At 45.8% G+C, this 17,746-nt stretch overlaps 1 protein-coding gene across 1 annotated transcript in view; it reads left to right on the plus strand.

Annotated features, from left to right (window-relative positions):
• GRIN2A (glutamate ionotropic receptor NMDA type subunit 2A) overlaps positions 1-17,746 on the plus strand; it is an 858,974-nt gene that overhangs the window by 730,900 nt on the left and 110,328 nt on the right. The window contains exons 5-6 of the mRNA XM_040441454.1: positions 1,423-1,591; positions 1,724-1,877. Coding sequence (XP_040297388.1) covers positions 1,423-1,591; positions 1,724-1,877 — 323 coding nt within the window. The remainder of the gene's footprint in view (positions 1-1,422; positions 1,592-1,723; positions 1,878-17,746) is intronic.

Below are 17,746 nucleotides of genomic sequence, written 5' to 3' on the forward strand. Positions count from 1 at the left end.
GTGTCATGGCGTGGGCATGTATGGCTGCCAATGGAACTGGTTCTCTTATATTTATTGATGATGTAACTGCTGATAAAAGCAGCAGGATGAATTCTGAAGTGTTTCGGGCAATATTATCTGCTCATATTCAGCCAATGCTTCTGAACTCATTGGACTGCGCTTCACAGTGCAGATAGACAATAACCCAAATCATACTGCAAAAGCAACCAAAGAGTTTTTTAAGGGAAAGAAGTGGAATGTTATGCAATGGCAAGTCAATCACCTGACCTGAATCCAATTGAGCATGCATTTCACTTGCTGAAGACAAAACTGAAGGGAAAATGCCCCAAGAACAAGCAGGAACTGAAGACAGTTGCAGTAGAGGCCTGGCAGAGCATCACCAGGGATGAAACCCAGCGTCTGGTGATGTCTATGCGTTTTAGACTTCAGACTGTAATTGAGTGCAAAGGATTTGCAACCAAGTATTAAAAAGTGAAAGTTTGATTTATGATTTTTATTATGTCCCATTACTTTTGGTCCCTTAATAAGTGGGAGGCACATATGCAAACTGTTCTAATTCCTACACAGTTCACCTGATTTAGATGTAAATACCCTCAAATTAAAGCTGACAGTCTGCTGTTAAAGAGCAAGCCCAAAACTCTTTTTTTTTTTAGCTTGTTAAAATCCTTTTATAACGACTATTCCCTACATAGGGCTCTTACCTTTGGCTGTGGCTTCATTTCCTTAAAAAACAAACTTTTAAAATATGCTAATCACTTCACTACCAGCAAGTAGGGTGTCTACTTGCTGGTAGCCGCCGCAAAAAAACGCCCCTCGTCCTGTTGATTGACAGGGCCAGCGAGCGCTCTCCTCCTCCGGCTGGCCCTGTCATCATTTCAAATATCGCGCCTGTCTTCATTCGGCACAGGCGCTCTCAGAGAAGGAGGCTCGCCTCCTCAGCACTCCCTCAGTGCGCCTGCGCTGTCCATGTGCTGAAATGCTCAATTGGCTGTCCTGTCCCACCTGATGGATGTGTCATGGCCTGGGTCAAAGTACGGCACAATGCAAAAGAATATGGCGCCGGCGGACATTGCCATATGTTCGCCTATCCGCGAATGAGAAAAGTTCGCCGCAAAATGACCGCTGGGCGAACCGCAAGGCTATTGCTACTTAGGATCCCAAGGAAATATGACCTTTTTGTAAATATATGGGTAATGTCATAAGTTTGCTTATATTTGTGAGTGACTTAAAACAGATTTTATTTGCCTCAAGTTTTCATACGTAAAAAAAAAATACTGAAATTCTGGATTTCCAATTAGATTTCAGACATTTGGACCTTAGAGTAGATAGGACATATTTTATATATCCCACCATCCTCTGTTTACACAAATCACTTAGTACTTATTTTTATTTTACATTATTTCTTTGCTTTCCATGTTGCAGCAACTCTACCACTGAAGGTACATATGTGAAAAAATGCTGTAAAGGATTCTGCATAGATATCTTGAAGAAACTTTCCAAGACTGTGAAATTCACATACGACCTTTACCTTGTAACCAATGGGAAGCATGGCAAAAAAATCAATAACGTTTGGAATGGAATGATTGGTGAAGTAAGTTCTGTTAGGTAAAAGAACTCCTTAGTAAGAACTTGTCACAATAAGTATTAAACCCTGTGTTTTCGAAGATGGTAACTGATGCTGTTTTTTTTCTTCCTGTTCTCTTCATTGTCATTAATGGACCAGGTGGTCTATAAGCGAGCAGTTATGGCAGTGGGTTCACTCACGATTAATGAAGAGCGCTCAGAGGTTGTTGATTTTTCAGTTCCATTTGTCGAAACTGGAATTAGTGTTATGGTATCACGTAGCAATGGCACCGTTTCTCCTTCAGCTTTTTTAGGTAAGATACGTCTTATCACATGATGCACAATTCAGTTATGTTAATGTTTGAAATGAGAATTTAAATTCTTTATTCTGTGGCAAAACATAAAGCTGCGCTTCAGGAGTGCCCCTAGAGTACTGGATTCTCAATGACACTGACTAAAATGGGGGTACTTATGCATTTGTTGAATGCCTTAGTGAAAAAGGGCTGCATGACATATTACATATTTGCAGTTGCCATGATTGGGGGTTGAATATGCATTGTGTCTTCATTCTGTGCACTATGGGCTACATCCGTAGTATGTTTACATTTTAAGTGGCCCTGTTAATCCCAATAGGAGCTTAAATTGGAAATTGATGTTGACTTTATAGAGCTAGAGGTAACATAGAGCTAGAATTCAATGTAATAAAACATTTGCATAAAAATAGCAGTAACCTTAAGGTAGTACAAAAACTGTCCCTCAAAATATTTCATCCCTGAGTCCCTTGTGTAAATGAAACAGTGGTGAGTTGTGTTCGAAGTGAATCGAAGTGTCCGAAGTGAATCGAAGTGTCCGAAGTGGACTTCAATACAAATTTCAGGGAAAATTCAATTTGCCATAAAGCCGAATTTCCTTGTGCTTCGATTTTCCCTGAAATGGTGTAAAAAAATAATAATATTATACTCACCTCATTTTTTTAAGTGTGAAGAGCCCGCTGCTGCCATCTTGATTGAAGATTCTGCGCGAAATTTCATATGTGGTGACGTGCAACATATGACATCACCACTAGAGATGAGCAATTTTTTTTAAAAAATTCGATTCGCCGGTCCGCCTAATTATTTTGTAAAAATTTGGTTCGATCCAAATTTATTTGCAGTGAATTAAATAAAAAAAAAACATCTATTTCCTTTCTGCAGAGAGCCTTTATAGTGGTGTAGAACACTGTGCCTTGCAGTAACACACACAGGGAGTCTGCTTTGGTAGTGAAATAATACTGTGAGTCCGTATAACATGCAGATGACAGGCGTCGCTCTTAGAATCACTGCACACTTCACTTATTTGGGCAGTCATGGGGCCAAAACTGACCAAATAACTTAAGTGTGAACTCAGCCTTACAGGTCCATGTTAGTGACAAGAAGAAGCGCACTCCTTTTTCACCAGTCATCAGCTGATTCCACATAGATGTCTACAGAACCTGTTCTATTAAACACTTATACAATTAAAAAACTGATTCAATCATGGGTGTCCCTACCAAAAAAGTAACCACTGAAGTATTATAGCTATACATAGGGACTCCCCAGCATACATGTAACCAGGAAGAGCTCACTAAGTGAGGCAAAAAACTAGAAAAACTAAAGCTCATAAACATCCAATTTATGAAAAAAGTACTTTATTGTTACATAATAAATAATGTATGTAATACCATTAGAAAGGAGGGTAGGGAAAAGAGAAAAACACCACCCCAGCAACCTACAGGTCACTAAATCCAAGTAAATGCATGTACGATAAAAAAATCATCGGTTACATTATAAAGGTGAGCCCTCAATGGTGGATGACATGAAAAGGACAATAGTTAGCAATACTACCCACGATGCAATAGTCCTTATGTAAGACATTATTGTGTAAAACACCTGTGGCTAATATATATACCGTCTAAATCCCTAAGGGATATGGCGTGACCTGATGTCTGAATATAGGCTACAAAGTTGCACAGTATATGAATGCGAGAGACTGGCCCACTGATGACAGGGCCTGCATTACTGGGATGGCGTTACCCCGACGCGCGTTTTCGGGGTGCCTTCGTCCGGGCGAACACCCTGGACTGGAGCAGAGCTCCAGCAACAACCAAATCTGAAGTACAACAGGGCGGGGGGTAGGGGAAAGTAACAGGATCAGCGTCAGTGTAAGCAAGTCTCTAAAAGACTGCTGCCAGCCCCTGGAACCACCAAGAAACCAGGCAGCCAGCAGCCATACAGCTCAGAGAGACCACACTGAACACTGTGTCCACCTCAGACCCAGTACACACAAGGTGGCTGCCAGCAAGCATTTCCAACCAGCACACAGCCAATACACCACAGGAATGCAACCAGCACACAACAGTGACAAAACCATGGACATAGACAAGGGGAAGTAAGAAGATTCAGTGTCAGAGCAAGGATGTCTCTCTAAGGGCTCATGCACATGACAGTATGGCTTTTTCAGTGTTTTGCGGTCCGTTTTTTTACGGATCCGTTGTTCCGTTTTTTGTTTCCGTTGTGTTTCCGTTTCCTTTCCGTTTTTCCGTTCCGTTTTTCCGTATGTCATATACAGTATACAGTAATTACATAGAAAAAATTGGGCTGGGCATAACATTTTCAATAGAGGGTTCAGCAAAAACGGAACGGATACGGAAGACATACGGATGCATTTCTGTATGTGTTCCATTTTGTTTGCGGACCCATTGACTTGAATGGAGCCAAGCACCGTGATTTGCGGACAAGAATAGGACATGTTCTATCTTTTCACGGTACGGAAATACGTTCCGCATACTGAACTCAAAAAATGTCCAGTATACTGAACGCAAAATACTGTTGTGTGCATGAGCCCTAAGACTGCTGCCAGCCCCTGGAGCAACACAAAGGAACCAGGGCACCAGCCACCAAACAGCCCAGAGAAACCGCACTGAACGCTGCGTCCACCTCAGACACACCAGGTCGCTGCCAGCATGCATCCCCAACCAGCACACCACAGGAATGCATCCAGCACACAACACAAGCACCTGAACCACTGAGAAATGGACGAGGAGAAACGCAAACACCAGTGACGGTTCACACCAACTGCAACCAACTGTCACAGGGAACCGCACTGTTAACAGCGTCTCACCTTTCACCCTCCCTCCAGAGGATAAGCATGAGCACCAGAAAATGGCAGGCAACACATGCTGGGCCCTCATCCGAAGGCTCCAAGCAAGGAGCCTCTGTGGTCATACTGTCACGCCTGGCCAAAAGGAGTAATAAGGGAGCAGGTCACCTCCTACAATGTCCCTTTTCCTCTCCCTGACTCCTCACCGTATGAGCGGACCCCGATGGTAGGACGACTCATACTCAGGATTCCTAGAGACTCTAAGTCGCCCTGGTAATCCCTCCCCAAGGAGCAGGGAAGAGACGACCTGTTCATCCCAGTAATGGAGGAACAGGAGTCTCTATCTGAGGCCAGGCTGCAAGGAGAGAGGAACACATACAGCATAAGGAGATGGCAGGTAAGTGAAACCAATAACACACTTACCTGCCACAGACACACTGACTGGAACCCGTGCACTAGTACTGCTGTCCACACCAACATTAAAGGACACAGCACACACCACAAACCACACACGAACCCAGGATGCCATAGCTGCAATAAACATGAGACAGGGGAATGTCTAGTAAACATGCTGGACACCAAACACCACCAGACATGTATCACCAAACTAGACATACAAACACCCTGAACATAACCCACTCCCTACAAATAGGGACAGGAAGGGAAGGAGACACCGGGATAACATTGATGACCACAAGGGTGGGCCTCACTGGACAGATGGAACACCATGGACTGGAGCAGAGCTCCAGCAACAACCAAAGCTGAAGTACAACTAACTCTAGCCAGGAAACCACTGAAGATATAAGCCAAGTGATCACACCCAGTCAGGGAGTTAACCCTTACAGCACCAGATAGAGGGAGGCTACAACTTAAAGGGGAAGTGAACACACAAGCATACCAAACACGTAACCACTGGCAACAGCATGCGTGGCAACCATTTTAAGGCAATCACCCAGAAGGCTGAGAATCTGCTACCGCATGCTCTCACAGCAAGACATTGCCGCGGGCAACTGCAAGTGTGGCAACAGTGTCACAGCGTACACCATAGGCCGTGACAGTAGCACAACGCGAAGAGATTGTGGAGGTGGCAATACCATGAGGAGGCCACAGAGTGGCCCGACGACAAGAGATTATGGAGGTGGCAGCAGCATGAGGAAGCCACAGAGTGGCACAACGAAAAAGTGTGGAGGTGTCAGCATGAGGAGGCCAGAGTAGCACGACCATGAGAGATTGTAGAGGTGTCAGCAGCGTGAGGAGGCCACAGAGTAGCACAACGATGAGAGATTGTGAAGGTGTCAGCAGCATGAGGAGGTCACAGAGTAGCACAGCGACGAGAGATTGTGGAGGTGGCAGCAGCATGAGCAGGCCACAGAGTGGCATGACAATGAAGTGTGCAGGTGGAAGCAGTATGAGGAGTCCACTTCAGCTCTGCACAATTTAATAATACACGTTCTCTGGCACAAAAGGCTTGGGAAATTGATTGTCCAGTAGGGATGAGCGAACCCGAACTGTATAGTTCGGGTTCGTACCGAATTTTGGGGTGTCCGTGACACGGACCCGAACCCGAACATTTTCGTAAAAGTCCGGGTTCGGGTTCGGTGTTCGGCTCTTTCTTGGCGCTTTTTGAAAGGCTGCAAAGCAGCCAATCAACAAGCGTCATACTACTTGCCCCAAGAGGCCATCACAGCCATGCCTACTATTGGCATGGCTGTGATTGGCCAGTGCAGCATGTGACCCAGCCTCTATTTAAGCTGGAGTCACGTAGCGCCGCACGTCACTCTGCTATGATCAGTATAGGGAGAGGTTGCAGCTGCGACGTTAGGGCGAGATTAGGTAGATTAACTCCTCCAAAAGACTTCATTCTGTGATCGATCTGCAGCTGTGGATCATTGAAGTGCTATTATTGACTTGCTCACTTTTTTGAGGCTGCCCAGAGCGTTTTTAGATCACTTTTTTTCTGGGGTGATCGGCGGCCATTTTGTAACTTGTGGTGCGCCAGCACAAGCTATCACCAAGTGTATTTAACCATCGATAGTGTGGTTATTTTGTGCTATATCCTACATCAGCTGCAGGCTGAGCCTGTGTCACCGAAGTGCATTTAACCATCAACAGTCTGGTTATTTTTTGGCCATATACTACATCAGCTGCAGGCTGAGCCTGTGTCACCGAAGTGCATTTAACCATCGACAGTCTGATTATTTTTTGGCCATATACTACATCTGGTGCAGGCTGAGCCTGTGCCACCCAAGTGCATTTAACCATCAACAGTGTGGTTATTTTTTGGCCATATATTACATCAGGGGCAAGTTGAGCCTGTCACCCAGCGCCTAAAAAATAGACCTGACATTTCTATTCAACCAAATCTGTACTGTTTTAGCTGGTCAAGTTATTTGTAGTGACCGTAAAAGCACACTTTTTTTTCTGGGTTGAAAAACCATTCCCAAATTTGCCATTCTCAAAATAACTAGTTTCTGGTATTTGAGGCCTACTTGAAATCTATCCCAAAAAGAATATCTTACATTGAAGCTAGTGATAGTGTCATTCAGAAAAACCTAAGACACACGCTAGCGTGCTGATAGAAATCTGATTCTGTGATTAAACCTATACCTGTCACACAGCGCAAAAAAAAACAGGCCTCAAATCTCTATTTAACCAAATCTCTACTGTTTTAGCTGGTCAAGTTATTTGTAGTGACCGTAAAAGCACACTTTTTTTTCTGGGTTGAAAAACCATTCCCAAATTTGCCATTCTCAAAATAACTAGTTTCTGGTATTTGAGGACTACTTGAAATCTATCCTAAAAAGAATATCTTACATTGAAGCTAGTGATAGTGTCATTCAGAAAAACCTAAGACACACGCTAGCGTGCTGATAGAAATCTGATTCTGTGATTAAACCTATACCTGTCACACAGCGCAAAAAAAAACAGGCCTCACATCTCTATTTAACCAAATCTCCACTGTTTTAGCTGGTCAAGTTATTTGTAGTGACCGTAAAAGCACACATTTTTTTCTGGGTTGAAAAAGTATTCCCAAATTTGCCATTCTCAAAATTGTGGTGAACGGGAACAATGAGGAAAACATCTAATAAGGGACGCGGACGTGGACATGGTCGTGGTGGTGTTAGTGGACCCTCTGGTGCTGGGAGAGGACGTGGCCGTTCTGCCACAGCCACACGTCCTAGTGAACCAACTACCTCAGGTCCCAGTAGCCAGCAGAATTTACAGCGATATTTGGTGGGGCCCAATGCCGTTCTAAGGATGGTAAGGCCTGAGCAGGTGCAGGCATTAGTCAATTGGGTGGCCGGATCCAGCACTTTCACATTATCTCCCACCCAGTCTTCTGCAGAAAGCGCACAGATGGCGCATGAAAACCAAGCCCATCGGTCTGTCACATCACCCCCATGCATATCAGGGAAACTGTCTGAGCCTCAAGTTATGCAGCAGTCTCTTATGCTGTTTGAAGTCTCTGCTGCCAGGGTTTCCCAAGGGCATCCACCTAGCCCTTCCCCAGGGGTGGAAGAGATAGAATGCACTAACGCACAACCACTTATTTTTCCTGATGATGAGGACATGGGAATACCACCTCAGCACGTCTCTGATGATGACGAAACACAGGTGCCAACTGCTGCGTCTTTCTGCAGTGTGCAGACTGAACAGGAGGTCAGGGATCAAGACTGGGTGGAAGACGATTCAGGGGACGATGAGGTCCTAGACCCCACATGGAATGAAGGTCGTGCCACTGACTTTCACAGTTCGGAGGAAGAGACAGTGGTGAGACCGAGCCAACAGCGTAGCAAAAGAGGGAGCAGTGGGAAAAATCAGAACACCCGCCGCCAAGAGACTCCGCCTGCTACTGACCGCCGCCATCTGGGACCGAGCACCCCAAAGGCAGCTTCAAGGAGTTCCCTGGCATGGCACTTCTTCAAACAATGTGCTGACGACAAGACCCGAGTGGTTTGCACGCTGTGCCATCAGAGCCTGAAGCGAGGCATTAACGTTCTGAACCTTAGCACAACCTGCATGACCAGGCACCTGCATGCAAAGCATGAACTGCAGTGGAGTAAACACCTTAAAAACAAAGAAGTCACTCAGGCTCCCCCTGCTACCTCTTCTGCTGGTGCTGCCTCGGCCTCTTCTGCTGCTGCCGCCGCCTCGGCCTCTTCCTCCGCCTCTGGAGGAACGTTGGCACCTGCCGCCCAGCAAACATGGGATGTACCACCAACACCACCACCTGCGTCACCAAGCATCTCAACCATGTCACACGGCAGCGTTCAGCTCTCCATCTCACAAACATTTGAGAGAAAGCGTAAATTCCCACCTAGCCACCCTCGATCCCTGGCCCTGAATGCCAGCATTTCTAAACTACTGGCCTATGAAATGCTGTCATTTAGGCTGGTGGACACACACAGCTTCAAACAGCTCATGTCACTTGCTGTCCCACAGTATGTTGTTCCCAGCCGCCACTACCTCACCAAGAGAGCCGTGCCTTCCCTGCACAAACAAGTGTCCGATAAAATCAAGTGTGCACTGCGCAACGCCATCTGTGGCAAGGTCCACCTAACCACAGATACGTGGACCAGTAAGCACGGCCAGGGACGCTCTATCTCCCTAACTGCACACTGGGTAAATGTAGTGGCGGCTGGGCCCCAGGCGGAGAGCTGTTTGGCGCACGTCCTTCCGCCGCCAAGGATCGCAGGGCAACATTCTTTGCCTCCTGTCTCCTCCTCCTCCTACTCAGCTTCCTCCTCCTCTTCTTCCACCTGCTCATCCAGTCAGCCACACACCTTCACCACCAACTTCAGCACAGCACGGGGTAAACGTCAGCCGGCCATTCTGAAACTCATATGTTTGGGGGACAGGCCCCACACCGCACAGGAGTTGTGGCGGGGTATAGAACAACAGACCGACGAGTGGTTGCTGCCGGTGAGCCTCAAGCCCGGCCTGGTGGTGTGCGATAATGGGCGAAATCTCGTTGCAGCTCTGGGACTAGCCGGTTTGACGCACATCCCTTGCCTGGCGCATGTGCTGAATTTGGTGGTGCAGAAGTTCATTCGCAACTACCCCGACATGTCAGAGCTGCTGCATAAAGTGCGGGCCGTCTGTTCGCGCTTCCGGCGTTCACACCCTGCCGCTGCTCGCCTGTCTGCGCTACAGCGTAACTTCGGCCTTCCCGCTCACCGCCTCATATGCGACGTACCCACCAGGTGGAACTCCACCTTGCATATGCTGGACAGACTGTGCGAGCACCAGAAGGCCATAGTGGAGTTTCAGCTGCAGCACGCACGGGTCAGTCGCACTGCGGATCAGACACACTTCACCACCAATGACTGGGCCTCCATGCGAGACCTGTGTGCCCTGTTGCGCTGTTTCAAATACTCCACCAACATGGCCAGTGGCGATGACACCGTTATCAGCGTTACAATACCACTTCTATGTCTCCTTGAGAAAACACTTAGGGCGATGATGGAAGAGGAGGTGGCCCAGGAGGAAGAGGAGGAAGAGGGGTCATTTTTAGCACTTTCAGGCCAGTCTCTTCAAAGTGACTCAGAGGGAGGTTTTTTGCAACACCAGAGGCCAGGTACAAATGTGGCCAGACAGGGCCCACTACTGGAGGACGAGGAGGACGAGGAGGACGAGGAGGAGGAGGTGGAGGAGGATGAGGATGAAGCATGTTCACAGCGGGGTGGCACCCAAAGCAGCTCGGGCCCATCACTGGTGCGTGGCTGGGGGGAAACACAGGACGATGACGATACGCCTCCCACAGAGGACAGCTTGTCCTTACCTCTGGGCAGCCTGGCACACATGAGCGACTACATGCTGCAGTGCCTGCGCAATGACAGCAGAGTTGCCCACATTTTAACGTGTGCGGAATACTGGGTTGCCACCCTGCTGGATCCCCGGTACAAAGACAATGTGCCCACCTTACTTCCTACACTGGAGCGTGATAGGAAGATGCGCGAGTACAAGTGCACGTTGGTAGACGCGCTACTGAGGGCATTCCCAAATGTCACAGGGGAACCAGTGGAAGCCCAAGGCAAAGGCAGAGGAGGAGCAAGAGGTCGCCAACGCAGCTGTGTCACGGCCAGCTCCTCTGAGGGCAGGGTTAGCATGGCAGAGATGTGGAAAAGTTTTGTCACCACGCCACAGCAAACTGCACCACCACCTGATACGGAACGTGTTAGCAGGAGGCAACATTTCACTAACATGGTGGAACAGTACCTGTGCACACCCCTCCACGTACTGACTGATGGTTCGGCCCCATTCAACTTCTGGGTCTCCAAATTGTCCACGTGGCCAGAGCTAGCCTCCTATGCCTTGGAGGTGCTGGCCTGCCCGGGGGCCAGCGTTTTGTCTGAACGTGTATTCAGCACGGCAGGGGGCGTCATTACAGACAAACGCAGCCGCCTGTCTACAGCCAATGTGGACAAGCTGACGTTCATAAAAATGAACCAGGCATGGATCCCACAGGACCTGTCCATCCCTTGTGCAGATTAGATATTAACTACCTCCCCTTAACAATATATTATTCTACTCCAGGGCACTTCCTCATTCAATACTATTTTTAATTTCATTTTACCATTATATTGCGGGGCAACCCAAAGTTGAATGAACCTCTCCTCTGTCTGGGTGCCGGGGCCTAAATGTGTGACAGTGGCCTGTTCCAGTGGTGGGTGACGTGAAGCCTGATTCTCTGCTATGACATGAAGACAGATTCTGCGCTGACATAAGGCCAGATTCTCTGTTACGGGACCGCTCTCCTCTGTCTGGGTGCCGGGGCCTAAATGTGTGACAGTGGCCTGTTCCAGTGGTGGCTGACGTGAAGCCTGATTCTCTGCTATGACATGAATACAGATTCTGCGCTGACATAAGGCCAGATTCTCTGTTACGGGACCTCTCTCCTCTGCCTGGGTGCCTGGGCCTAAATGTGTGACAGTGGCCTGTTCCAGTGGTGGGTGACGTGAAGCCTGATTCTCTGCTATGACATGAAGACAGATTCTGCGCTGACATAAGGCCAGATTCTCTGTTACGGAACCTCTCTCCTCTGCCTGGGTGCCTGGGCCGAAATGTGTGACAGTGGCCTGTTGCAGTGGTGGGTGACGTGAAGCCTGATTCTCTGCTATGACATGAAGACAGATTCTGCGCTGACATAAGGCCAGATTCTCTGTTACGGGACCTCTCTCCTCTGCCTGGGTGCCTGGGCCTAAATGTGTGACAGTGGCCTGTTCCAGTGGTGGGTGACGTGAAGCCTGATTCTCTGCTATGACATGAAGACAGATTCTGTGCTGACATCAGGCCAGATTCTCTGTTACGGAACCTCTCTCCTCTGCCTGGGTGCCGGGGCCTAAATGTGTGTCAGTGGCCTGTTCCAGTGGTGGATGACGTGAAGCCTGATTCTCTGCTATGACATGAAGACTGATTCTCTGCTGACATGAAGCCAGATTCTTTGCTATGGCATGAAGAGACTGATTCTCTGCTGACATGAAGCCAGATTCTTTGCTATGGCATGAAGAGACTGATTCTCTGCTGACATGAAGCCAGATTCTTTGCTATGGCATGAAGAGACTGATTCTCTGCTGACGTGAAGCCAGATTCTCTGCTATGGGACCTCTGTCCAATTGATATTGGTTCATTTTTATTTTTTTTATTTTTATTTTAATTCATTTCCCTATCCACATTTGTTTGCAGGGGATTTACCTACATGTTGCTGCCTTTTGCAGCCCTCTAGCTCTTTCCTGGGCTGTTTTACAGCCTTTTTAGTGCCCAAAAGTTCGGGTCCCCATTGACTTCAATGGGGTTCGGGTTCGGGACGAAGTTCGGATCGGGTTCGGATCCCGAACCCGAACATTTCCGGGAAGTTCGGCCGAACTTCTCGAACCCGAACATCCAGGTGTTCGCTCAACTCTATTGTCCAGGAATTTCCATTGTAGATTGGGATAATATATTTGTGAATTTAAGTTTAGTTTCTTATCATTTTAATCAAGTTTTGGTTCCATTTAATATTAAATATTTAATAAATTTAATTTAAAAAATTGTGTTGCCTAAGACAGGAGAGAATCGGCCAGTCTTCTGGTTATTCGACGACGTGGTTGCAATGGAGAAAGCTTTCCAAAAAACAATATCTCTCCACTTGGAGACGAATCCTGTCAAGATTGTTGCAAGTGTGGTATCGGCTGCTCATCGAGCCAGATATTTCTAGGGGAACTTGCCTGGCATGAACAGGCCTCTAGTAGCTACGGACAATGAGACAACAAAGCTTCAAGATTGCTTGGAGCCTGGAAGTTTCCCAAGATTCAAACCATAACTACCATCCCCTGGTCTCTTCATCAGGGAAAACATCACGAGTTCCCAGTCATCATGGAAAAAGCTTAGAATCAAAGTTGAAAAATATATGGCATCAGAGGTGTGTGAGGACGCCATCACGATAGAACGGGTACGCCATCCAGCGCAGAATGTATATGTGGGAAACATACAGAATGTAACCAGGAAACAGATTGAAGAATGGGGACAATTTGATCTGATAATTGGCGGCAGTCCTTGTAATGAATTATCTGTGGTTAACCCGCACCGGATTGGCTTTTATGGGGGCAGTGGACAACTGTTTTTTGACTTTACACGATTACTTAATAAAGTGTTGCCAAAGACAGAAGAAAATCATCCTGTCTTCTGGTTATTCGAGAACGTGGTTGCGATGGATAAAGCATTCCAAAGAACAATTTCTCTCCACCTGAAGACGAATCCTGTCAAGATTGATGCAAGTGCGGCATTGGCTGTTCATAGAGCCATATACTTCTGGGGAACCTGCCTGGCATGAACAGGCCTCTAGTAGCTACGGACAATGAGAAGACAAAGCTTCAAGATTGCTTGGAGCCCGGAAGAGTAGTAAAGTTCATCAAGATTCAAACCTTAACTACCAGCCCCTGGTCTCTTCGTCAGGGAAAACATCACAAGTTCCCAGTCACCATGGATGGGAATGAGGACATCCTGTGGTGCACAGAGATAGGGAGGGTCTTCAGATTCCCCCCGCACTATACGGACGTCTCAGAAATGAACTGCTGCTCCCGACAGAAGCTCCTGGGAAGGTCATGGAGCATCCCGGTCATCGGCATCTATTCACTCTGCTGAAGGATTATTTCTAAAGTGTGTAGAAGCCACACAGGGCCCCCACGCTGCAGATTTATCATGGAGACACCGGATTTTATAATATTACATTATTATATAAAGAAAAAAATAATTAAGCCCCTTCTTCACCTGGCTCCCAAGTGTGGTCAGCTACATCATCATCATCATCGAGTACTAACTGCACGTCACTGAAGTCCTCATTAACCGTCTCTTGGTCAGGAGCCTGACTGCTAGCAACACCAGCTCCCACACCACTCTCTTCATCACTACTTGCCCGCCTAGTGGAGGAAAGGACAGAGCCAGGTTGAGGACAGGTGAGGGCACAGGGCCTGCTCCTAGACCATGACAGCTAAGGGTTGTGTCTGACGAACCCACCGACTGATGGCTGGTGGTGTCTGATGTCACTTGGGATGAAGTGGATGACCGAGTTAATCAATCAAGAACCGCTGGGTTTCTGGGATAGACACAACCGCTAGATCACACCGGGAGCTCAGGCCTCTCGCTACGACTCCTGCTGCCACGCCCCTTTACTCTGTTGCGACCTCTGCCTGTGCCAGAAACATTTAGGCCTCTGCCACTCCTCTGTGTATGGCCTGGCACTTCTCTGTCTGACATACTTTTAGCTGAACTAAATAAATTAAAAGCAAATTAAAACACCCCAAAAAGTGACAAATATAATTTTCTTTTTGTACTGAAATAGGCCACTAAACGCTTTCACCACAAATAACTGCAACAGTTAAGTGCCTATATATTTTTAATTCTGTACTGAAATAGGCCACTAAACCCTTTCAACACATATAACTGCAGAAGTGAACTGAGAATATATTTTTATTTTTGTACTGAAATACCGTATTTTTCACACTATAAGACACACCTATGTGCACAATAATAAAAAATATTTTTTCATTAGATCTCTGGTCCAACCACCAATCAAAACCCCAATGTTAATAAGACCTCAGATAAAAACCCCAATCAGACCTCAGCTCAGACTCCTATGTGAATGACCACCAATCAGACCTCAGATAAGAGCCCCATGCCTCTCATTAGCCTCCATATGCATCATATCAGCCCCCCATTGCCTGTCACCAGCCCCCGGCAGCCTCTCTTCAGCCCCTATTACCTTTCATTAGCCCGAAGAAGCCTCATGTCAGCCCCCATTGCTTGTCACCAGCCTCATGCCAGCCCCCATTGCTTGTACCATCTGTAGCTGCATAAGTTAACTGCATATATGTTTTTCTTTTTGCATGAAATACGCCACTAAACGCTTTTACCACATATAACTGCAGAAGTGAACTGTTTTTCTTTTTTCACAGATATAAGCCACTAAAAGCTTTTCAACATAGCACTTGCACCCCAAGAACAAATTGCTGGAATGACAGAGCTGTATACCGTAATAGCTATTTGGATCCTTAAATAATCTTTCCCTGCACTTGTAAATCACTTCTCTAGTACTGTCCATAGTGCCTTCTGACATCTCTCCCTTCACTAAGATGCTGTGAAATGATTCCTCCCTATCCTTTCCCAGCACTTGTAAATCGTTTTTTCAGGTTTTTTGTCACAATGAGGTTTTTTTATTGCTGTCCCTAGCACCTTCTCACGTCTGTCCCTGCACTCAGAACGCTCAAAAATGTATAAATCCAAGATGGCCACCGTATTTATAGGGCTGTAACATCACAGGGCTGGCTGGCTGCTGATTGGCTGCATGCATGGCATTATGGATCATCCCGCCTTACCAGAGTTTCTTGGCCCATGTCCTCACACTTGTAGCTGCCATTTTAGCCGCCATTTTTGGAAAAATTGTGATTCGTTACCACGAAGCGTGAGGAAATTCGCATTTATTGTAAATCAAACATTTTCCTAAAATTCGGATCGAAATCCAATTTGTCAGCTTTGATTCGCTCATTTCTAATCACCACGTTTGCAAGATTTCGTGATAAATTTTTAAGCAAGATTGTGGTGGCGGGCTCTTCCTGATCAAATGGATTATTTAAGTGTGAATTTAGTTATTTTTCAATTTTAGACCTTAATATTAATTATGCAATCGCCGTTTCCTGTCATTGCTCCCACTACTTATAAAAAAACGTGCTTCATGACAAAGTAATTCATCACAATGCAAGATTTTTGGTAAAATTCGGTGAAGCAGCCGAATCGAATTTTCACGAACTTTGCTCTTCTCTAGTGGTGAGCATGCACGATGAAGACTCAATTCACTTCTATGGGACTGACGAAGATAGCTGAATGCTGTGCTCCTCAATCTCATAGAAGTCAATAAAGCAGTTTTGGGTATGTGACCACAGGGGACTCGGGAACCCATATTCTCAAGATAGATGAAGGTCCCAGTGGTCAAACCCCAACCGGTCATACATTTATCACCTATACTGTGGATAGGTGATAAATGCTATTAGTGAGAAAACCCCTTTAAAGAGAACCTTTAGCTCTCCTGAGTTAAAGAAAATGTGTCGTCAGAGAATTACCTATTGTTTAAATCATATTTTTATGTTAAACATATTTTTAAAGAATTTTTGGTGATTTTTTTTAATTTTCCATGTCAATAGCTATATTTAAAAAAATGCATTTTTTGCACTGGTGACTAAACCTACCATTAGACGTTACTGCTTGTTCTGTACAGATCACTGTACTGCAGTTATTTGCTTGTCATTACAGGGAGGATTGGAATAACACATTACCTATATATACTTAGATAACATAGGATCCAGCCTTCACAACAATTGATTGTCAAAGCTTATCTACTTACTTCCTCCTGACCTCTGCATAGATCACAGAGCATGCCTAGAAAACACTCCCATAGAAGTCAATGAGGTCAGCTCTTGTCAATTGTGTCTATCGCCCATGTGAATGCTGTAAAGCAATTTTCAAAATGCTGTTGAGAACACCTCAGGCACCCAAAAAAAAAATATATAAATTGGTGACACATTTAATTTAAGTAAATACTTTATTTTGCCATAAAATGGCAATTCTGTGGCATCTTTTGGTAGAACTTTATGCTGTGAAAGTGAATGGCATTGTAGCTACAGTAACCTGGCACAGCCACTATAAAATGGACAGAACTTTCTGCTTATGGCTCCATTGACTGTGTTTTTTCAGTGCCGGGCGACTGCTGAGAACAGTTGATTGGTTGGTTGGGGTGCCAAGTGTCCCACCAAGCTGATATTGATGACCTATACTGAGGGTAGATCATTAATATCTAGAACCCAGAAAACCCCTTTAAAGCCTGATCGCGAAGCCTATTCATCCTTGGACCACATTGGTGCATACTGTACCATTTTGGCTTTTTTTTTTTAAAACAATAGCATGCTGTTAGAAGGAGCAACCTTTTTTGCTTTCATCTGCCAGGTAAGTGTCCAAGGTATCACTATCTAGCCCAAATCAGGTATCATATGAGTAGAATGAATTACTCCAACTCCTGTATCTAAAAATAAAATCAATTGGATGAATGTAGCAGACATTAGACAACAATGAGTTACCTTGTAGATTTTTTCGAAAAAGGAAAGCAGGTGAAAAGATGTGGGAGAAAAGGAGTGAGGCTGGTACAAGTTATTTCTTTCCTTGCTGGTTATCTAATGTACAGTAATGTAAAACTGCCATTCCGCTAAAAATAAAAATTTCCACTCTTCTGACATATTTCATGAAGCATCTTCAGTATAATATGGCCATCTGTTATCTCGTAGACTATTCTGTATATTACCACGAAGGTGTTGACGCTATAAAATATTCCATATGACTCAAACTGCAAGTCGTGTTGTTTTACAGCTAATGATTGGACATGTTCTCTTGTATGGCATAAAGATGACACATATGTCTGGGTGGTAGCTAAAGGCCAACATCATCTCAGCTCTTTAAAGGGTTTCTGTCATCAGAAAAATCGTTATCTAGCTGGCTGACCTTAGCGATGTGCTAATGTCAGCAGAACATAACTGTATGGCTT

This window comes from Bufo bufo, chromosome 7, assembly GCF_905171765.1.
Source record: "Bufo bufo chromosome 7, aBufBuf1.1, whole genome shotgun sequence".
Lineage (NCBI taxonomy): Eukaryota > Metazoa > Chordata > Amphibia > Anura > Bufonidae > Bufo > Bufo bufo.